This window comes from Passer domesticus, chromosome 1, assembly GCF_036417665.1.
Source record: "Passer domesticus isolate bPasDom1 chromosome 1, bPasDom1.hap1, whole genome shotgun sequence".
NCBI lineage: Eukaryota > Metazoa > Chordata > Aves > Passeriformes > Passeridae > Passer > Passer domesticus.
The window spans coordinates 26,481,494-26,505,953 of record NC_087474.1 but is presented as its reverse complement, the minus strand read 5'-3'; the positions used below and the strand labels follow the sequence as shown (position 1 = coordinate 26,505,953).

Genomic DNA, 24,460 nt, shown 5'->3' with positions numbered 1-24,460 from the left:
ATTGTACTAATTGTGTGAAAGAGGCTGGGTTGCTTTTGTTTGTTGTTTTAAAAATTGCAGGTTTACAAAGGGGATAGGGCATAAAAACCCTGAAAGGGTAAAATCAAAACCTCTTACCTACTGTGAAAGCAAAATAGAAATTTCTAATAGCATATTATGACATGGTCGAGTGGGACACCTAGAGGCCATATGTTTAGGATTCCTAAAGAATTCCTAACTTCAGCTGCAAGTTTTGCATAGCACATGCAATTTTGGACTTAAAGACTGGAGTAGGCATATTTTGGAAAATTAACATAATTTTTTTTCAGATTTTTCGTGTTTAGCTTATTTTTGTGGCTTCCCTGACTAGGATCCCTAGCATTGACATGAAGAAAAATAAGAGACTTCTTCTGAATCTGGTAAAGAGTTCTTCATGCTATGCAGCAAAGATTAAAAGAGCCCTGTGCAGCTTATTCCAGCATGAAGTACCAGTATCTAACAAAATTCTTGCAGGTCCCATCTAAAAAGAAATATTACAATATGCCTGTGATCCTAGTAAAATATCTTCACGGATGTCAGGCTCTCACACAATGCAGAACTAGAATTTAGGCCCATGAGTTTGTCAGGGAATGAAGAGAACAAAAGCTTCTTTTAACTGTTATGTGAATTATTTAGATCATGGATATTACAAAGAAATATATATATGAACACACTACTCAAAAGTTAGTGGGGCAACCATGTCACTGCATTCCATGAGATGGATATATCCAAGGACATCCTACCTCATATGGCAGCAGAACCAGATCAGCGTGTTACAAATTTAGAATACTTACCAGAAATATTTGCTGCTTTATTTTCCAGGGGGATTGGCTATAACAAACTCATTTTAACTGTAGAGCTAAATGAGTAGGAGATATATGACTTAGTTGTTTTGGGCAATATTTGTTATTTTCATACCTAAGAGAGGGGATAGGTCTTGGAGATCATTCAAAACTAGCACAGTTCAGATGAAGAGGACTTCTACTTTTCTACACAAGAACTAAAACATTTTTCACTCTACAGAATTTGGGCTATTCTAACACTCATTCTGGAGGCTTTTTTGTACTAGTCTAGTACTCATGCAGCAGAGATGGTTTAGTGGGGTGCAGTTGTAGAGTTAGTAAAACATCTATAGATCTACAAAAATTGACTGAAACTTCTCTAAATGTTTCTGGCTTGACCAGTCTGAAATTGAAGGCAGAACAAAATGATGCCAAGCACTGCTCTTTGTTGTGTATTGCTTACTCTAGAAACAAATGTGTGTATCTATTTAGTAATCTTTGCATGCTTTTTGGTCTTACTGTGTGTAGAAGTATAACCTCATCAAGATATAAGGTAATATGATTCTGACGCTTTGATTCATGGCTTTTCATAATGAGAAGGATGTTAGCATGGGACTGCTTGGTAGCAGAGGAATACTGCCAGCTTGTTTCTATATTGAAATACGTATCTTATCATTTTCCTCTCCAAAAAATAAAAGGTGTTTCATGCTTACTTGTCATCCTCTAACTCTTTAATGCTAGGAAATGTGAGCAAAGTTATTCCAATATTTCATGACTAACACTTTGTCATTTTGATAAAGGTTTTTGAGGTTAGTCATACTTTTTGCAGAAAAATGAAAAGGTGATAAGTTGTGAATGATTTGTTTGAGTAGTTTCCAGGCATCTTGTAGCTGTCGTGCCTCAAATAAAAACAATAGGATTATTTAGGCTGGAAAAGATGTTTAAGATCATGGAGTTCAGCCACTGACCTATCTCTGCCTCGTCCACCACTAAACCATTCCCCCAAGTGCCACCTCTGCATCTAAATATATAATTGTATCTCTTGATGTTCATATGTTGGTGCTCTAAGGAGCAACAATTGCACTATTAAGTTTCTGATATGCATACTAGTGTCAATTGTGGTTAACTTCTATGCTTTGTCTAGAGCCTTCTTCTCAGAAATACTTAACCATTTATTTGGGAATGTCTAAGCCATAAACAACTGATAAATTATGATTCTTAAGTATATATTAGAAGATTGACAGTAGACTGGAAATAGTGCATTGTTTACTGGAGGGAGGTCCCATGTTCACTGTAGCAAATGGGGGAGGATAATAGGGCATCAGATCCACTGGAAATGGTTGACAACAGCATTCTCAGAAAGGCATGCTGACAGCCACTGAAACTTAAAATCAGGATATATTCCCTCTTGTTTGAGAAGTCTGATTCCTGCAGTTAGTTATTCATGGTGTTTGTGTCTTCAGGCACCAGCCTACTCTTGGGCCTGGGGAATCACCGGCCTTTCCCTGTCCCAAGTAATATAGCATAGGTGGCTGAGGGGGTCCCAAAACCAGCTCTTCAGAAATCCTTTTTTTTTTCTAGACACACAAGTACTTTTGCATAATAAATATTCTTTCCATTTTGTCTCTGTAACCTATTTCTGAACAGTTTTAATTCATTATATCTTATGACAAAAAAAATATAATATGGAATTATTCTTTTGTGGTTCATTGATTTTGTGACTGATAAAACAGTAAAACCATATAAAGTAGTGTGAAAATATTTCACTTTGATAATCTATATTTTAGTGAGTTTGAAGTATACAGTTCTATAGTTGCATAAATATAAGAAAATATTTGAGTGTTTGTGTACATGTGCTTACCCTCTCTCATGATGCTGCTTTGTTCTGCTGTCAAAACCCACTTTGATTCATTGTGCCAACTACATGGATGATCTGTTCCCTGATGATGTTTCCAGATGATCTGAGTCACGTACAAAATATTCTCAGAGGCTTTCTTTATACATTCATTAAAAATTCTGGGTAGAATCCATTGTATTTAATAACTCTGAAAAGGGTGCCTTTTCCCCTAGTCTCTCTATAAACTTGAGTCTTCCTCTTGTGCATAGCTCTGGCTAAAAAGCCAATGTTTACTCTTAATTTTACAAAGGAATATATAAGATTCATATGTTTTAAGTATGCAAGTCAATACAGCTATTGTCATACATTTCCTGAGGTTCTTAAAACTTGTTTAAACCCTTAGATTCTTAATCCTATTTTTCATGAATTGTGAAGCTGGCATTATTTTTATTATGTCAAATAGTCTCAAGTCCCTCTGCACAGCCTGTTAAATAATGTGCATGTGATTAACTTAAACACATATGTAGCTTTAAAATTGATCTAAATCAATGAACTCAGAAAAAAAATTGGCTTACATCAGTGTTCTCTCTAGTACAAGGCAAAGGCTAAAGAGGAAACCATGCTTTCTAAAGCAAATACAGCATGATGTAGAAGTGAATAAAACACATCTCCTGAAGTGCTTTTAGCTGAGGGTACAAGTTCTGGATCAGGATGCTATAAATTTGTTAAGATCATGGCTTTTTATGTATCCCTTATCAACCTATAATCTCCTGATTGTTGCCTGTTTTTCAACAGCTGAGGAACAGTAATCCACACTTGCTTATCTCTCTTAATCACAGCCTCATGGTGCTATAGCTCCCTGAGCCTTTAATTCCCTCTTAGAGGCGTAACAGAGTGGAAAGTAAACAAAGACGAATTTGCAACCTTCAACATTGCTAATTTGCTCTGATGTCAGAATATTTAAACAGGCAAGGACTTGGGAATTATTTGATCACAACTGATTTTAATCTAATGCATGTGAAAAGGCTGAGTCTGGGAAGGTTGTGCAAAATGACAGGCGTCCCAAGAGAGGTTGACTGAAGGTTTCTTCTTTAAACAACAATAGCTCCATCATTTTTCAGCTCTGGGTCCTGTGCTCTTACTGTGTATTTTTGTTTGCATTTTTAATGAAACTTTCTGAATATGATACTGGTTTCTTGAAAATTCCTCATTTGCTTCCCAGTTTATAGGTGTTAGAAGCCCAATCTTTAGGCTTGTTATAGTGTCTGTTCACTGCTTAGTGGGTGGGAGAGATAAAGATCCCTATTTGAAGAGCTTTGTCTCTCTCCACGTTTTTGTACCATCTTGACAGCCTAATGTATCCTGAATACTTTCATATGTAAAATGATTGATAACTTGATCTTCAAATTATTTTAAATTACACAGTTGACGTTTATGCATGTATATATGTGTACATACTCGCTGGATAAGAAAGGATGTTATCTTGTGTTATATATTATATGCACACTTCATCTACCACGGAGGTGATGGGCTTACACATACATACACATTATCAAACACACATATTCATCTTCCCTCAAAGCAGATAGCTGTATGCCATTAGCTGAAATAGATTTGATAAATATATGCAAGACAAGGTAGTGTTTTAAAATTGTTTTTTTCTACATTTTCTTCAATTTCCCTTCATATGGTCCTAATTGTCTGTTCAGTGCATGTGTAATCACTTATTTTTTTGTTGTTTACAAAATGGTTAATGCAGCATACATAGTATTACCAGGACAAATGTCTGATGCTCTCTTAATTGTTATATATTGTTCTGTTTATATCTGTTCTGGTTGAATGACTTGTGTTTCTGAAGCATGTCTGATGATGATTTCTTCTTTTCTTCTTAGTGTGTATCGTTTGGGATATTCCAGGGAGAGACGTGTCTGGGAAGCCAGCCTTTTGCAGTCACTCTGCACTGAGATTACAGCGCGGGGCTATTTGTGTTTCTCCTCATCCCTGTTTCTCTCTGTCTCTCACTCTCTCCAGCTGGTGTAAATGACTGCTGCTGCCTCCCAGAGCAAGATAACCTGCTCAGTCAGCTGGAGCCCCCTGCGGACAGCTGTCTCGCTTTTAGCTGATGGAAAACTGCTATAACCGCTGAATGGAAGAGCGTGGAGCAGCGACCATACCAGCACGAGGAGCTGCTGCTGCGGCAGCCAGAGCCAGCGCGGACTCTATTGTTCCCTGGTGTTAAACAGTTTTTCCTTTCCAACTGCCATGCACAACGGCGGGAGAGAGCTTTGCAGCCCTTTTCTCCCCGCGAAGAGGTTCTGAAGAAGGGAGGATCGTCTGAGGAAGGTTTGGCGGTGGTGCTGCGGGTTTTGGCCGCGGCAGCGGGCTGCTGGAGGCATGGGGCTGAGCGAGGGCAGCGCTTCTCTCCGCCGTGGTCCAGGGGTTTGTGCCGTGCCCGCTCGCTGCGTGGGAGTTCTCGTGCTGCTGCTGCTGCTGCCGGCAACCTGGGACGCTCGTGCACAAAGTGAATTTCAAACTTCATCCGTGTATTTGTGGAAGACTGGTAAGTCAGGGTGCTGTGATAACGCAACAGCAGTGTGCTGAGTTTTTGTTGTAAGTAATAACCTTTTTGTGTGCTTTGTGTATGTGGAGGGAGAAAGTTAATCTAAATAACTAATGTTTACTGGCAGGATTATAGGGGAAAAATAGGTCATCTTACAGGATTCCACCATCCAGGCAAATATTGCAATTAAAAAACTCCACATTTGTGAGTCTGTGGCACTGTTACTGGGATCTTATATATTTGCTGTGTCTTCTGAGGTTTTTAATTCTGTTTAGCAGCTCTGTGTTGCACATAAAGGTCAGAGCATTAGTGCCTGTTGTCAATGAGAAGAAACAATCATTACATCATTAAAAGTGCTCTAAACATACTGAATTTTCACAAAGAAAGATGTGATTCAGCACATCTAATCTTTGTGTCCTGTGCTGACATGTAATATATTCAGTGTGGTAATTGATGGGGAGTTGGGTTTGTTAAATTTAGGTTTATTCCATGGTATATAGGACACGTGAAAGCTAATGATGGATTAAGTGAAATAATCCAAGTGATGCCAGATCTCATAACCAAAGAGCCAAAGGCAAATAGGCTATGTGGATTCAGCACCACAGTAGATGGATAATTTCCCCTACTTTGATCCTAATGAGTTACGTGTCTGTTTTAAAGATTGCATAGTCATAACACTGTTTCAACCTTAACTCTGCATTAAAAATCAGTGGGGAATTTTCCTGTGTCTATTAATATATTACATTAATTCAGGACTTAAGCAGTGATGAATATGTGCATTTTAGTTGTCTTGATACAGTTGTAGTTCCTGTGTAAGTAGAATCAAACTCTCGTTTAGGAAATTTAAAAATTTCTGACTGGGAAATATTTCACATTGACTTTGGCAGTTAGCTTCCTTTCCTGTATGTTGCCAGAAAAAAAAAATCCAAAAAGTAGTAGATTTGTTTTAGAAGTGATTTTTCATTAAAGGATAATACAATAATAAGAGATTGCAAATTAATCATTTGTCTGAAAAATAACTTTGAGAAGACAGTCTCTTTCCTAGATGGAGGGACACTGCTTTCTGCCACAGAAGCAGATCAATTTACAATTACAGTGATATCCTGAATTTTTTAAGAGGCTCCATCTATCCAGCAGCTCAGAGAGGAGATTAAAAGGAAATTCATTTAAACAAGAAGACAGGCTTTCCAATAACACTAGAAAGAGAAATCTGAAGAAGGGAAAATCCTTTGCAACTTTCACTTCTGACTGCAAGATGGGTTACACAATGACAGTGACCTTTTTTTCCTTTGAAACTGTTGATAAATTAAAAACAATTTACACTTCCATTACAGATATGTAAATGTCAACACATACTTAAGAAGAGATGATATATGTGCACAGGTTTATGGAAAAGCACAGTAACAATGTAGCATTTTCATAAAGCATTTTGCATCTACCCTAAGTTGCTAGGCATCAGCAGAAGAAACTCTTCAGCATTTTATTTTGTCTCCATTTAACAGTGTATGGATTGTAGGTAAAAATGTTAAAACAGTAACATAATTTGAGGATAGTAATAATTCTAGTGAACTACTACTTAAGAACACGTGCAATCAGTTTGCTATGGACTTAACTCCACTTACTTTGCACATTGTACACGTGCTCTGAAGTCATGTCAGCTAAACCAGCACCAAGGAAACTGTCTTGAGGCTTGTGTCTTCTTCCCTTTTCTCCCTTCCTGGCAAAGACTGCTCTTAAGAAACTTTGTGTAGGTCAGGTATGATCCAATTACTTTGTCTGATGAAGAGCTAGCTCTTCCCTTCATCTTTACTTCTGTGACATCTCTCTCCTGTTTTGCCTACAGTAAGAAACATTGCAGCCATGACATCAGTGATGAAATGGAAACATGATGAAAAGCAAGTAATGAAAAACAAGAGTGGCTCTTTTCAGATGATGAAAGGCAAGATGCAGTGAATAAGACACTGCATCTGTGTTTGGCTCCAAATTAAATTTTTGCACTCTTTTTCTTAGCTGTGTATTCTTTTGTTTTCCCCTCTCCAGTCGTAGGAGGACCTAGAAAGTGAACTGGAAGAATTGCTGGTCAGTGGTCTGAAGTGACATGTAGTACAGAGTTCAGCTGAAGTATCAGAGAGAAAAACAAAACTGAGCAGTAGTGAGCTCATGCACTTCAGCTGGTATTTTTCTTCTCCTTCTGTGAATGAGAGAGGTCAGGAGAATGTGACTGAGACTTTGTCAAAGCAATTAGCTTGATTATAGGTCTTTTGGGACCTCTTATGTCCATTTTTTGAGAACCATGCTATTTTTGTATTGAATTTAGTCTGTCATCAGCTTTTCTAAGTGCTGTTCATGACTTGCATCTGTCTTGTTTTTATTTCTAAAGGTTTTTGAAATAATGCCTACTCTGTGTCTTCTATACTGCTTTACTGCATTGTGTTTTCTTAAGGATGCCCTTGACAATAATCTGCAATGATTATGAGGTTTGAGTTGAGACATGCTTTATGTAATAATAGTTTCATTTTTTCATTTTTTAGTTTTCTTATGTTTATGGGGTCTGAAGAGATTTTTTTGTTGTTGTTTTGTGGGAAAGAGGGGAGGAGTGTTCTAATTCAAATTTCAAGTGTTTGCTTTCAATCTATGAAAAGCTCTCAGAGGACCTCATTTCCTGTTTACTACCATCCTCCTGTCTACTACCATAAAAATCTGAGGTTATTGCAATACTCAGTTTAACCATTTGGGGGTTTAGTTATCTTTGATTCAACGTATAGAATGTTGAGAATAATCTGCTTTGAGCAGGGAGGTTGAGCTAAAAGTTATCTCCAGAGGTCCCTTCTAATCTCCACCCATCCTGTGATATGGGTGCCATCACTGAGTCATTTTTACTACTCCAGCTGAAACTGCTTTGAAATTTTGGCTTTTGCTTTTGATTTTTTTTGATTTCTTGAGAGAATGGTTATTTGGTGTTCTGGTGTGCTTAATGGACCTTCAGAGTTTTGAATGGCGTTTAAATGAGCTCAGCTGACTATAACTGCAAGTGATTAAACTAAGTTTCTCACCAAACTTTCTCATTCCATTCTGTGCAGACCTGGTGTATACATTTTATTCAGTTACAAGTACACAGCTGCTTCATTTTGTGTGGTCACTGGGAAAGCCATCTCGGTTTTTTAACATCAAGTAAAGCAAAGTGATGAAACAGCAAGATTCCCAGAGTTGAGTCATGGTGCGTATTTGCTTGATGGTTTGAGCTAGACAACAGCAGCTTTTAACCACTCATGGAAGAGAAGTTCTGGAACTGGAGACAGGTGATTATATTGGTGTGGGGCTGACACGGACTGCCAAGTGTTGAACTATTTATGTTGAAAAGATGTTTAATGACGTGTTTTGTTCATGAGTAATGTCCTTTCTCTGATTTAACTGATTTCATTTGAAATGACCAGTTGTTTGCTTCAGGTTCTACACTGCTTCATTGAACCTCTGTGAGTCTCTCAAATGCCATTTTTATTGTACCTTAACTTTTACAATTTGCTCCAGAATTTTGCTGGATGTCATTGAATTTAATCTGAAGGAAAGTTGTCAAGAATGGTGTCAGGCTCTTTCCAGCATTGCCAAGCAATAAAACAAGAGGCAATGGGCAGAAACTGATGCACAGGGAGTTCCACCTGAATATGAGGAGGAACTTCTTTACTGTGCAGGTGACCTTACACTGGAACAGACTGTCCAGAAAGGCTGTGAAGTCTCCCTCACTGGAGATATTCAAGAACTGTCTGGATGCAATCCTGTCCTGTGTGCTCTGGGATGACCCTGTTTAGGTGGGGAGGTTGGACCAGATGACCCACTGTGGTCCCTTCCAGCCTCACCCATTCTGGGGTTTTCATGTTCAAAGACACCTTATGATCTGGTGATACTTCCCACCATGGGCTAAGATGTTGATGTATCTGTAAGTTTTGCAGTGAACCATGTGATGCCTGCTGATTCCTAAATGAAGGCACCCATTTTTCACTTTTTTCCCTTTTCACGAAGATGCGTATTTTTCTTAGTCTGTCATGTCATCATGAAGGACATATATTTACCATTCCTTTACACAACTGACTAAGCATAGGTGGTTCTTGCCCCATCAGAAGTCTCTTTTACTTCTTTCTACCCTCTCCTTCATATGTTTTTGTTAAATGAATTCACATGCTGATCTGTGATGTGCTGTCAATATTGGGTGTAATGCCTGCCTACAGTTACTAAGATATATTATATATATCTTATATATAATATATATATTATATTGCAATTAATTACTGAAGAATGCACAAAATCAGCAAGGCTTGATCATATTAAAATTGCATCTTCTAGTAGCTTGAAGTAGTGCACATGACACCTTTGAAGTGGAAGATGCAGCATTGGATTAGTATCTCTGCAACAAAAGCAGTCATAAGACAAAAATCCAGGCGGCAGTGCCTTTTCCATTATTATTTGTTTTAAAGACTTGATCAGATCTCAGATAATACAGATAGATGTAGCTCTACAGATGTGAGATATCTGCAGCTGTTGATACTGAGACTTGGCTATTGGTATAACAATTGCAGTTGGACATTTTCCATTCTTTTTTACAAGGGTAGAACTTGAAATGGGCTTTCTGGGGATAACAGAAAGTTTTAAAATGAACGTGGAAGGAGGAAAAAGGCATTGTTTCCTGAAGAGGACAATTAGGTATTTATATTCTCCTGCTTATGTTGTGTCTCCTAGATGAGAATTGGTCCTTAGATGATAACTTGTTCAACCTTTGATGCAGTCAAGAATTAGAGGAAAGGCAATAATATGTGCGTAGGCAATATACAGAATATCATTGATACTTTTGGGATAGTGGAGGCCTGGAGTGAAACCAGGGGGCCAGGTGATTTCCACTGAGGCCAGAGGGGTGTTGCAAACTCTGCAGGCAAGATCTCTTTTTAATCACTTTTTGATCTTTTTCAGGCAACAGCTTCGGTATGTGATTTATTCTTGTTCCATTGCCTTGGCAAGAGGGCTACACAAAGGCCTCGTAGTTCCAGAGCCTATAAAGAAATATTTTCTATTTCAAGGTGCTACATTGGGATCTTGTAACCAAATCGCACTTCACTGCTTGATGCGAACTTGGATCTCAGTATGCTTCTGATTTTCAGCCTCTTGGTTTCCTACTTACGCACAGAGAGCAACAAATACAAAATCTGTACCGTTACACCCCTGTCAGGTTTTACTTTCTAAGGCCCAAATTAGTCTAAAAATAGTTCAGTTCCACAAGTGGAATTGTCAACAGTTCTGAAATTCCTCTTCTAACATATTTGGTGCCTAAAACCCATAAAATCACAGAATAAAGAGTCTATTTTATTTTCCCTCCCTGAGTGACCCTAGGACTGTCCTATTTTCACTGCACTGAGTGTTCCTATCTCATATTAATGCCTGAGGAGGACAGAAGTCCTTCCTAGGACTGGCAACACAGCAGGCATTTCAAATTGCACCTAAATACACACTGACAGGAATTATCAGAAGGGAGGAGGGAGGGAGAGAGAAAAATTACCTAACCAAACCTGTCATTAAAATAAGGCCTTTCAAGGAAGGGCTGTGTCATCTTTTTTGTTGGAGCTGGTCCATTACATAGGTGAAACTCCCCCATTTGTTCCAGTATTTATTTTTTTGGTTTGTTTGTTTGGTTAGGTTTTTTTTTTGTTTTGTTTTTTCTTTTTTTTTTTTTTGTTGTTTTTAAAACCTGAGTAAAGACTCCTTGCAGTAATTGCGCCGTGAGACTGAAGACAGATAAGCTTGTGTCAGTATCTAGGAAGCTCCTGATTTTAAAGACATTATGAAGAAATGATCTGAAGTGGAGGATTAGATGCTAGGGAAAATGCTAAATGAGAAAAAGATGTTTTATCTTGGGGGCTAACTGTCAGGAAGGGAATTCACATATGATGATGAAAGAGGGCAGTGAGGACCTCTTCAAGGGAAAATAAAGCCCTAGTTATGGCATGGTGAACTTCAGCTGGTGCCTGCATATCCTTGAGGAGAGAGGTCTGTCAAGATTTTTAAACTGTCATTGATTGTAAAAGGTGTTTTTGGGAATTAATCTTTTTTATTCTCTGGTCTTCAGTTACATATTAATAAAAACTGTATTTCATCACCTTTTCAAAGAATAAAAATTATTCAAGCAAAACATGCTAAAGAAACATTACTGCTAAATATAAATGATTCTCCAGGATAGAATCTGATTAAGTGTTGGTTACACATACACTGCATAAATTCATATTAATTAGAATTTATCACTTTTATTACATTCTGTTATGTGCATCTAAGCAACCACACTCTTTGCTGTCATCTCCCAGTTAAATCGGATTTTATGTAGTCAAATGGGGCTTGTCTATCTGGGTCTTGAATAAGGACATATTCATTTTCATTAGGCACGTTCATCACTGTTGCTCTTTGCCCTCATTTATAAAATATCCTTTCAGATATTTTATTAAAAAGAAATTTTGCAAAGCATGTATTAAGTCTTTGATTAATGTAAAAGACTTGTAGTGCAGCCTGGCAACAGAATATTTGGCAGAGATGCAGAAATGGTTTCTTTAAGGAAATTATTTATAAATGTTGTTTAGTATTCTGTCCTTATTTAACAAAATCAAAGTAAATATTTAAATGTTTGGATAAAAATGTTGTGCTGTGAAATTCTTTTTCTTATGCATCTACTTTGCCACATTTGAAGTAGGAAAGTAGAAAAGTGTGGCTGATATTATAAACCTCTAGTTAAGATAAACAAGTACTATATGCTAGGGTAATGGTTGATTTCACTTGGAGGATGACATTTTGATGCTGTCAGAAAAGTCAAAAATGGTAGTTGGTAATGTACTGGTAGCAGAGGATGTCTGGATTGTTTTTAGCAAGTGCCCTGAAGTGCTTATGCTAACTGGATCAGCTCAATCCCTCAGCTCATAGGGATGCTGGAATAGAAGAATGCCTCAAAAGCTATGGGTTTTATTCTGCAGGCTGGGATGCAGTGTTGAATTAATTCAGGTTTTTTAATACCTTATAGACCAGGGTTTAACTTTACAGTTCCCTATTTCACTTGATGTCATTTTTTATCCTGCATGTCCACTGAGTTCTTTAGATAACAGAAGTGTGTATCTTTTAACACAATAACTCCAGATTTAACAGAAAGCCCAATTCTCATAATAGAAAATACAATATTATCAAAGACAAGTAAGAATCAATATTTTGAGTTAAGTTTTTCTATGGTATAAATTAAATTGTGCATTGAACTTTTTATTGTAAGTAATTTCTGGGGTAAAGGAAAATACATATATTTATCCTGTTTATTGAAATGTCCTGGATTTATGGATAAAAATGTCTTTTTTTCTTCTATTCTTCTGTGGTTTCTTCAAAAACAAGTCCTCTCTTTGTAACAGGGCAGAAAGACCCTTTTTCTGGATGCATGTCCAGTCAAAATCTATTTCTCTTTCATAGACTAATGAAACTGAAAAAAGTGGTGGGTTCCTTAGGTGGGTAGAGATATGTTAAATTTCGTGGTAACAGAAGTTTAAGATCTGGTGGGTTTATGTAGCACCTCAGAGAAGGCGATGGACTGACAGAGCCCACAGTGGGAGGCAGCAGTAGCATTGGCCTGGGTTCTATTTATGGATTCTTCTTTCTTCTTATGTCTGTTTCTGTCTAGTAAGGCAGAAAAAATATATGGAGTCACTAAAGTAATGGAACAATTAGAAGAGAGAACCATATAGAGAAATCCTAAAAATTCATATTATCAGGTAAAATTTTTCCCAAATAATCATAATTTAAATAACTGTGCTATGTAGATATTAAAACTTAGTCAAATGAAAGTTAATGCAAGCACTTTTGTTACTGCTAGCACAAATTATTTTCCCCTAGGAAATCCCATTGCTTACTATTTTCATATGATTGTTGTACAGTGTTAAACTTTTCAGTGTCTGGGATTTCAAACAAAATCCAACAGCCATTTATTTTAGCAATCAGCACGTTCCCAACATTAATTAGCACTCTGATTTTTGGTGCTGCTGATGGTGCATCAGTAGACCACATTAGCTGGAGGTTTTTAAATACTTTGTGAGCATTGCCAAGATTGTTTTGGTGATTTCAGGTCTGTGGAATAGAGAAGGAAAATCTGGAGTGTTTGCATGGATTCAGGAGAGGAGTGTCATTAGATGCAGGCCTCAGTGAGTGGCTCAGGTGGAAGATTCTTGTGTGATCCCTTGTGAGTGATGTTGTTAGAAAGCAAGCTTTCCAATGTCCAAATACCAGTAAAAGATTTCCATAGGTGTTTTGAGGGGGAAAGAGATTATGTGACCATTCCTTGCAGTGTGTATTATATAAAGTGAGTTTGAGGGTACTAACTGGAAAGGGTTTCTGATGTACTGAGACAAACATTTTTAAGATTGATGACATCCACTAATCCAATAAGAAATTTCTTAATGAGAGACATTATTACATTCCACCTCCTGTATTATGCAAAATGAAATGTTTTATTGGTGAACAATAGTATAACTCTCCTTATGTGTGCTGGGGAATAGCTATTTTACCACCGAGCCATTAGAGAAATAGAGAATAGAACAGAGAGAGATTGTTTTATAATGACTTGTGTTTGTACAATGCCAAGTGCAATTGAGTTATATTCATTTGTTGGTGATGCTATGTTCCACAGCCTTATACAAAACAACGTAATTACGACTTGTTAAAGACGCTTTTACAAAGATCCAAAGATAATTTATTAACATTCTAAAGGAGCACCCAAATAACATCAAGTGGCAAAAGTAGTTCATATAGCTGATATCAAGATGCCTTACTGGAGGAGAGAATTGTTTTCATAAGAAAATAACATTACAAAAAACCTTGGAAAGCTAATTCTCTGTGTGATAGTTCCAAAATGCATTGTTGGGAGAAGGTACTGGGAGAGGAGGACTGTTTGTAAAAGTTAGTTAGTGCTTCTGCATTCACAGATGTAGCAGTCATGCCTTCTTCTTCCAAGTAGCAAACACTTATTTTGAATTTTGTTTTAATGTGCTTGATTATCCTAAAAGATCACTTGTGCTGTGTAAAATTTTGCTTGTTTTGCAGTGTTCTACTGGTGGTTTAATCAAATACAAGTTGTGAGGAATTTTTTGCTTGATTTAATTTTCCTGTGGTTTTCAGTCAAAACAATTCCTGGATTAGGGAAGAGGGTGAAGCAAGAAGGGAACAAAACCATTAAAGTAGCCATAAACATTGCTACATCTTGCAACAGGGAATGTAAACCTTATTTGCAAAAGTTGGATTATAAACTAGTAAAGAGGCTGGATCTTGAATCCAGTCTTAGCTCTGCACATGGTTTGCAGTGGTGACACTGCAAATCTGCTTGTCTGTAAAGTGCCATTTACATGAATATAGTTTTCTGTAGGTCTGTGCAAAAACAGAACCGAAGAACCTTTGAGTCTTGAGGTTTTTGATACAGTTATTAGGCAGTACTCAAGGTACCAGTGCTTTAGCACACTCAATACGTGGCATATGCAAGCAAAAATGGATGTAGTGGAGAAGACCAGAACACGTGAAAGAAAGGAAGGAAGAAATCAAATATTTAAAATAAATTGCGAGATTGAAAAACTCAAGGGGGCTGAGTGAAGAGGCAAATTCTTGTATGAACAGATACAGATGTTTTAAACTAACATGATTTTTCTAATGAATCAGTCTGGAAGCTATTTTCATGCCATATATAGCTCTATATGCATCTTGCATATGTGATATGTGTGTGATGGTCTAAAGGCACTGTTGAACAATGCTGTGTGGGTCCAATATACTACTTAAAAAAAATTAGATGATCTAAGTCATCTTCTTCCTGAACAGTGGCACAGCTTGAATTAGTGCTCAAATCTAATAAGAAGTATATTTATTCTATATGACTAATTCCTTTTTAGAAATTCCACCTTGGTGGCTGCTGAGCTTGCTATTTTTAAAAGGTGTATTTGGAAGGCTGTCATTGAAATGATTTTTTTTTTCTTATTTGTTTGTTTTTGTAATCCTAAATGAAGTTCACGTCAGCATTGCTTTTTAGATGGCAGCATTGGAAAGACTGACTTGTTCCTGTAAGATGTGCTTGGTGTCATGCAGGAGATAATGAAAAGAAGGGGAGGAAGAGTGATAAAGTGACAGAGCATTCAGGGAAGATTTGTGGTCTTTAACTTGACATGGATGAATGACTTATGGCTCTCCATATTTCAACTTGATATATGGATGTCAACACCTTGGGAGTAGTTTGGGTGCCTAAACCACAAAGCTGGGAAATTCAGGTTATTTTCTAAGCTGTACTTCACATCTTTGAAGGGAGCTGCAGGAGAATGTTACTGTCTGTGCTGAGTTCTCTGAAACTTCACAAAATGCATTTCATGACAGATTTGTATAGGTGATTTATATATTTACTAGTGATAAGTACTTTATTTTCTTCCCCTCTGTGTTCAATATACTTTAAAAGCTTTATGGAGGAAATCCAGGTGATGAGTACAGGTACTGATTATAACTGAGTCTTGTTTCTTGTGTCACAGTACAGATTTGAGCTATTCTACCAGGTGTACTGCCAATTAAATGTGATGAAAGTAAATTCAAAATTGTGAGTTTGTTGTAAAGCTATGGGACAACTTGCTTTTTGAGGTAGTACCACTTTTTTGCCTTTTTTCTTATCTTAACTGTGCAAGAAGTTAATTTTATTGCTCTGAGCATATTATGTAGTGAATGCCATCTCTTGAAATATCAGAATTTTCTAGATTACGTGCTTCATAGTTTCTTCTAAACAGTATGCTGCTTAGTTTCTCTCTTAACAGGAAAGTGTTTAAGGGTCAGGGTCCACAGAAGCCAAAATTGGGCAGTAAAGATTTTACTTTTTGGATGCAGAAGTAGGTATTTAAAATAGGTGTATTTTGCTGAAGCTTCACATATAAAAGGAAATTGGTGGATAGAAATGGAGTGACAATTCAGTGAACTAAAAATTACTGCCATGCATGCAGAAAAAAGTCTCTTTAAATAACAATCTGTTGCTTACATAATGTCTTCTTCATTCTCATTTAAGAAATAGGTTTTCTCATACTGATAAGAGTATTATTTTGAGACTAGAAAGACAAACCAGTGAACCTGTGTCTCAGAGGAAATGACGCCTTGTTGCTGTTCACATGTAGATGCTATTACTTGGTGTAAGCCATTTTAAGAATGATAATTTGCTTGTAAAGTAATGTATATATCTTTTACAGAGGTTGTGTATGGGCCTCGTGAATTTGCAGGTTTAGTTAATTAAAGGCACTTTTCAGTACATAAGCCCATGTCTTTCTAAGTATGTTGTTTCACGGACAGTATAACACACTGCAGTCCAGCAACTTGTGTATTATTATTATTAATTATTATTATTAATCCATATATGGAATACATTCTGTATATAATCCCATGACAGTGATAAGTAGCACAACTAGAGGCAGGTGTTTATTAACAAAATATGGGTTTAAGGAAGAGGTGAGATGAAGAAAAGGTGCCATTTAATTAAAGAGAACATCTTAAAAGAAAGAATAAATAATTAGTTTTCAGTCTTGTCATGCCTATATTAGTTGCTAATGCAATTCTGTGTTGCAATTTCACTCCCCTTTAGGAAAGACATTCATCACATTTTATGCAAATATTACCAGTGAGAGTTATTTTGGAAAGAAAAGACAAAATATATTAAGAAACCATAAAAAAGATGCCCTGTTTGCTGTATAATGAATCAGATAATACAATGCCTTTTTGTTAACTGTTTTTTTTATTTTTTTTTTCATTGAGAGCATGTAGAAAAGAAAAAAGCTATCATTAGCTAAGGCTTATTAAATCTTCAGAATGTTATTAAAGCAGTTTAATCTAGTCAGGCATATTTGAAGAAAACAATGAAACAACCCCAAATATATAAATTGGAGTGTAGACCATAAAAGATATTATGACAAATAAAATATCTATGTAAATCTTTTGTGTTCTATAACTTCACCTGTGTCTGGAGCTGAGGCACAGCGTTCACATATTTTGCTGCAATTGGTTATAAAGGAGGAGTCCACTTGACGTAGAACTGCTGCTTTTGGTTTTGAATTTTTAAAGTAAAGATGAAGAAGGCTCCCTGAAGAGAGAAATTCATTAAGAAAGTCAAAGACTTTTTGCAGAATATGTTCTGTTCAGGGTGGTTTTCTGTTCCCCACTTTGTATGTCTCAGAGCACACTGGAGCTTCTAATGAAAAAATAATACAGTTCATTAATGTGGAAAAACTTCTGAAAGTAGCTGCAGTCTCACAGCATTCTGGGAATTAGTTTGAACATAATTGGTTGGATGTCAATATTAAAAAGCACTCTAATGAAAAAGAAAATGCTCAAGCTATGATAGTTTGCTGCTTCTGATGAAAAATTTAATGAGGCTGAATAATTAACCCCTTTTCTCTTCTTTCTTCCCAAACTGCCATGTCTCTCCTAATTTCTGCTTTACATTTATTCTAAATATTTTAAGCAGTAGAGTTTCTATCACTGTAATAGAAAGGCTACACTATTGCCACTATTGTCTGTATGTGGCACTATAGCAAGTTTGCTTTTTTTTTTTTTCAATCCTTTTTACCTTCATGGCTAGATTACTCAAGTGGAGTGTTTGTCAGTTGTCATGCCCCTCAGCTATGACTTAGCTGAACTGTGCTCCGTGAAGTCTAATCTCTCCTGATAAATCCACTGACTAGTGCTGTGCCAAGCAGCACAGGATCTACCATTTACATAATGGTTATTCTAATTGGTTTAATGTGACTTCCAACCTCAGGCTGAGAATTGCTTCCTTCTGAAATGTGATCATTGCCCAAATACATACACTTTCCACTCACTGAGTTGTCTCCTAATCACTTATTTAATAAAGTTATGAAGCGCATGGAAGTTTTTTTTCATGAAGAACCTATTCATAGAAAAAAAGCAACATATCAACCAAGAAGAATAAAACAATGCACACAAAGAGAAAAGTCAAACTGCAATGTGGACATCTTCCTCTGATATCTGAGTTGTCATCAGTTTGATATGATATGCATTGTTTTCTTAAATATATTGAACCCTATATCAAGTACAGATAGATGAGAAATGAAACATTTTGAATAATTCTTTAAAACACAGGTTTTTGTACAAGACAGAGGTTTTACTAATTTTTCAGATCTATCATCTATGGTTATTGTTTTTCCTTTTATTTTTGGTACATATGATAGTTTTTAGGTCCTCAGCCCAGTTTCTCACATGGCTTGTATTAGCACTTCCATATCCTCCCCTTTTGTTTCAGTGGGCTAATGGATGCTGTGTGAGAGGTTTGTTGCTGTGACCTGGGTCTGTTCCAGCTGCCTGTTCAATAACTGCTCAGTGTTCTGGAGAAGAAATGTGTTTTTACTGCCACAGGCCTCTACCTGCATCAAGAAATAGTTCATCCTTTTTGTCACGTTGTGTTAATGTACTTCCAAAGAGAAAGATGAACCATGATGATGGTTCTCTTATTTATCTTGTGCAGTCAGCATCTAAAAATTTTTATCAAAGATGAATTGAAATTAGAAGACAAAGCTTGAACCAGTTGGGTGCTTTTGTTAATGATATTCTAGATCTGTATAAGTTACAAGCCCTGAATATCAGGCACATCACAATGGCAATGCAAAAGTGGATTTTAATATTCAGCTGCTCTCTGTAGAGACATTTGGTGCTTCAGAAGGCTGCTGTTCTCTAGAGCCTCCGGCCTCAGAGATAACCTGGAATGCCAGATAAGGAAATTGATAAAGCTGTCAGTGGTTTGCTGTGCTCTATTTCCCATGCTATGAGCCACTTTGTCACACGTGATACTCATGATATCATCCAGTATATGACATTGAGAGATCACAACTTCTTTCTCACCTCCTAAGCAAGTGAGAAACTTTCAGTGTAAAGCTTAATAAACAAAATATGACACATATCTATACCATCTCTTAACAGGGATTTTTGCTTTTTACCTAGTTCCATTTCATTCAACAACTGCATGAATTTTTTTCTTTTCATCACAGTCAAGAGAGAAGTAAATTTGAATCTTTCTAGGACCAAGTTTAATTCAGCTAACTGTTGTAATAACAATGTGCATATGTTTGATTTTTCCATTGGGAAGATGAAATTTCTTGGTCCAACCTAATATGCATTTATCTCCTGTGAATTTAATGTCATGTCTCAAGGTAACAGTGCAAATGCTCATCATTTTTATGGGATAGTAAAGGAGGAAATAGTCTCCATGAGACATTCCTAGATGTTTTCTTTTTGTATTTTAATTTATATTTTTGAAATAAAAAATAATCTTTTGTAATATGTATTTTATAGTCTCACTTTCTTCATGCAGAAGACTTCCTTTGTTACATTCTTTAAATTTTAATATAGATCACAATGATGGGACTTTCCCCATCATGGAGGCATGCTTAAACTTTTTTCTGTCTTGTTGGAATTACACCTGACTTTTCAGAAGCTCATGCACTTTTCTTTTTTTAAAATTTTATTTAAAGGAATATGTCTTAGTTGCTGTTGCTGACAAAATATCCATTCAAACGAAATGCTGAGTGCCAATTTTCTTGTGTTTAAAGTCTATTAAAAAACCCAAAAGCTGTGGGGTGTCTTGATCTTATTCCCTTTTCAGAAGATTCTTGGCTATTAGGTAGCTTAGCCTATATGCTTTAGTTGAGGAATAACACCTAATCCTTGAATCAGAAGGAGCTGGAAGCAGAAGATGAAATTGATTTAAGAGGCAGTTTTTCCTCTTGGTTTAGAATAATTTTTAGAAAAAGTAACTCTCTTATCTTTCAGGAATATGTGTGCCTGTTAGAATCTATTCTGAGCTTAATGCCAATGTAGCTTTATCAAGCAGACCTGGTAAGAAAACAAATATATGAGTTTTAGATTGACATAAGCTATTCTAGCATCCTTTAAATTTTAGTTGTAATGAAGGATGCATTTTTTAGGTGAGGGGGAAGTTTAATGTAGATTTTTGATAATTCTCATAGCTACTGTACATTTGTAGTTAGTGGTTCAAGATCTTACTTAGTTCTTCTGATTTACCTGCACAGCCCATTTCTGTCTCGTTTTTGCTTCTACCAAGAAAAATATTGTATGGAATTGAAGTAATGAAAAATGCTACTTGCTCACATGGTTCTTACCACCTCTGAGGTGCTTTGGATTTGTAGGAAAAAAAAAATCAAATTTCAATGCAGCGTGGGTGAAAATGAGTTTACTCCTTGTAATAACAAAGAAGTCCCTGTGAATTAAATTTTTCAAGTATAATACCCATAATTTTAAAATCTGGTAAATAAGTACCCATGGCTTGGCTGTTGGCAATGATTTTGTGTCTAAATAAGCTTTTCACAGCTATTCTGTTTCCAAAGCAGAGAATGCTATGTGTGTTTAAAAATAACTGGTTTCAAGAAGAGTTTCAAAATGAGAACAATTTGTTTAAAAACCTTCATAATGGAAAAGCTTTCAAATTGAAATTTACTTCATGGTAGCCATTTATGAGTCAGGCAGTTCAGAATGATTCCAAGCTCCTGCTTTTATCTGCCTTGATAATAATGCATCAATCTGCTATGCTGGTAAAGATACAGAAATTGATCCCAGCAGCATGGAAGCAACGCCCATTTTGATTTTAAAGGTCATGCTTGTGCAATGCCTTTTGATGAATTAGTAATTAAGTCATTATTTTTTGATAATTTTGGTTAGCCTTTGTTTTTGTGAAGTATTAAGATGATTTTACTTTTCCAGTTTAGTATCCTTACGTAGCTTTTCAGTACAATTTGGAAAGGTAAACAGTCCTTCAACTGCAGGGATGTAACTAATGTATAAGCATTCTTGTAGCCCTAAGATTGCCTGCAGTTTCAGTGCCATCCAACTATTCACACTGGCAGTTTGTTTACAAACAGGAAATTGGATAAGGCATTTTGAAATGCAATATTTATGCTCTGCCTAGTGTAATTAAGAGTTTCTTTTATTAGACTATTTTATTATTACTCATGTGCTTGTAAGAACATATTTCACAAGTATAACCTGGTGCTTCTGTGTTTTTAGAATATTCCTAAATACTTTGTGGTGATTCTAAGTAGCCTCTTGGAAATGACTGTTATTGTAGTGATGCCACAGAATTGCTTAATGTAGTTTTCTTCAGAAAGAGCTTTGCTGTCTAATTCTCAGTGTCAGGATTTCTGACATCCTGACAGATTATTGTAACTCAGCAGATGGTCTCAGACTTGATCTTTAATCAGTGAACTCAGAGTGAAAGTTTGGCGTTTATCTGCTTCATTCTTAGCTGTGGACTAATAGTGGGGCAGATGGATTCACCCTGTTCAGTGGAGCTGTCATGAAGAGTGCTCTTTGGAGCAGCACATGTTGCTGTGAAATGCAACTAGTGCTGCTGACATTTTGGATTGTTGTACTTGACTTTTGATGTCTTTAAAATCATCATTTGTGAAAAAGACAATTTTATTCCACTTTTTTCACAAAAGCTCTTTATAGTTTTCAAAAGGAGGTCAACTAACCTTGTTTAAGAAAAATGAACACCTGAGCCCAAATAAAGAAAGAGATATTTTGCAATAAATGTATAAAATAAGGGAATTCTTTCATGTGGGTTTTCAACTTAATTACATATTATGTAATATTTTTATTGCTTGTATTAAACCTTTTCTGAACATTTGAAACACACTGTCTGAAAGTATATTTTTGAAGAGTTTACATTGTCACAAAAGTATATTTTAAAAATTATTTGATTATATCAGCCAAGCTCGTAACAGCAAAAGAAGAGATTTGTGGGGGTTTTAGTTGTTTGGTTTTGGGTTTTTTTTTGTTTTTTGAGAAGCACATATGTTAAAGCTGTCAATACAATGGTTGGTTATAAGTAAAACTCTCAGCACTATTAATACTACTTTCTCAGCATGTTGTTTTCATACAATGTGTTCTCTTTGTGTCAGAGTATTCTGCCATTAGTTCAGTGGATTTGGTGACAGGCTGTTATAACTGCATTTCAGAATATAGAGATAAAATCATGATCTCTATAAATACATATCTCTGTCAACCAGAACTAGCTTCTATTCTCAAAGTGTAGAGAAAATTTTCTTCCTGACAGTTTTTTAAAAGTTTGTATTTTGTTCTTTGTTAAAACAAAGTTTCTAGGTAGCAGGAAGAAAAGAAACATTTTCCCGATTAAACGTGTATTTTTAGGTGTGTTTCCTTTTTGGTACCTTGATGCCTTCAAGTATGAGCCTTAAGTTCATCATCATAAATTTTGATTCCTGAACTAATCTATTTTTCTTCAAAGCTGTTGATGCTATCCCTGCTTGAAAGTGCAACCTGAAATGATACTTTCTAGATTTATTCCTGGTGTTTGGAAATAGCACTGTTTTACATAGTGAAAAGCAATTAAGTGATTCTTAAATGAAAAATACAAGGCTTACATGAGACTTTATTTTTTGTTTCCTTCAGTAAGGAATTATTAATGGTAAATCATTTTGGTAATTGTTTGTGATGGATTGGACTAATTATTAGTAATGGTTGCATTTCAACACCCTCTTTCTTGCCCTTAAGTACAGCATCCTGGATATTCAGTGTTGAGAACTGCATTATAAAACCATGCCATATGGTATTGCTTGTCTTCCCTGATTGAATGTAACAGCTGTAGCACCAGCTGTTACTTTGCAGATTCCTGAGTAGACTGTATAGATTTCATCTGCAAGTGCTCAGGCATTCACTTTCATATTTGTTTTCAGGATGGATTGTCTGAAAATTAGATTGAGATTTATTTGAAAATATGAGACATCCAAGTATGAATATTGTTTAAATGTAGGAGTATTTTCAGTTAGCGATCTGAGACTTTATATGCAAAATGAAAGCATGGCATTTTCTGGCATAAACTTTGCTTTTTTTTTTTTTTTTTTTTTTGTTTGTTTGTTTGTTTGTAAAGTTGTACAAGTAATCAATTGCATCTCTTTAAAAAAAGTAAACCAAAAAACAAACTTCTGTATGGAATCAGACTACATGTATTACATTTCCTTCTAATATGCATAAATGTTACATTGCATAAAATTTTCATGCTTGAATGCTTCATATTTATTAGGATTTTAGAGTTACTAAAGTATTTCATTCAAATTATGAAATAATTTCATTAAAATGATGAAATAATGCTTCTCTCAACAATTTAAAGACTTGGTTAAATTTAAGAGACTTTTATTGACATTTAGGAGTTTGTTAGCAACTGAATCAAAATAACAAAACAATTTTCTATGTCAGAGGTTGGATAGAATTTTTTTTATTTATTTGAAGTTTCCAGTGTTTCTTCTATTGCATTTTGCTGGTGAAAATGTCCCAGCAGAATGAAGCAGGTACTTTGAAATGCTGGAAAGAGCAGGGTATTCCCAGACTGACTGTTGGAACACCCAAAAAAACTTGAGAGGCAAAGATTCAAGGAAGGAATTTGTACTCTCAAGTAGTGGCAGATAGGGCGGTATTCATAGTCCTATGGGAAAGACTATACTGTCTATCATTAGCTTATTAGTGTGTGTTCCATCTTCTTTTGCACCAAACTGGTGGATGAGAACCTTTGTTCCCTTCAAGCGTTTACTTTGTGGCCTTTCGTATCCCTGCCTTGCAGATACGTGTGAGTATTCTGACTGCTCTCTGTCCCCCCAGCGTGGGTGTATGCTTTCAAACATTCACAGTCATTCTGGCTGGATGGGTTATTGATGAAATTGCTGTTCAGATCTGATGACAATTTAATACAGTACATGATAACTGAACTGAGTGACCTTTGCTGCAATTGATGTTGCCCTTTCTCCCTGTTAAGTGACCACCTAATTTATCTAACTTAGAGGAAGTACTGTGATTGCTGCATAAACTGTCTTGGACAAAGATGTCTACCATTCATCCTGGAAAGGTTGAGTGGACACTAGTAATCAGAAAAGGTCAAAGAGCCTGATTTAAGATTTTTTAATTTTAGTGCTCTTTTTCAGAGGTAAAAGTATGTGATGTAGCCAACTGTCTATGTCCGGTGCAGGTGAGTCTGGTGGAGGCAAACCAGTAGCATAGAAGATTTTAAAGAGTGTCACCCAGGCTGTCAGTTCATAGGTATTAGAAGAACAAAATACAACTTATGGACTTATACTTGTCTTCAATTTTCACAGAAGGCATCTAATTTTTTAGTTATGTTGTAAAATTTGTGTACATGTAGGTAATATTTCATAGAACCAGACA

General features: G+C 36.1%; 1 protein-coding gene across 1 annotated transcript in view; it reads left to right on the top strand.

Moving 5' to 3' along the window:
* Positions 1–24,460, top strand: part of THSD7A (thrombospondin type 1 domain containing 7A) — a 260,490-nt gene that overhangs the window by 70,035 nt on the left and 165,995 nt on the right. The window contains exon 4 of the mRNA XM_064411230.1: positions 4,669–5,197. Coding sequence (XP_064267300.1) covers positions 5,032–5,197 — 166 coding nt within the window. The 5' untranslated portion in view covers positions 4,669–5,031. The remainder of the gene's footprint in view (positions 1–4,668; positions 5,198–24,460) is intronic.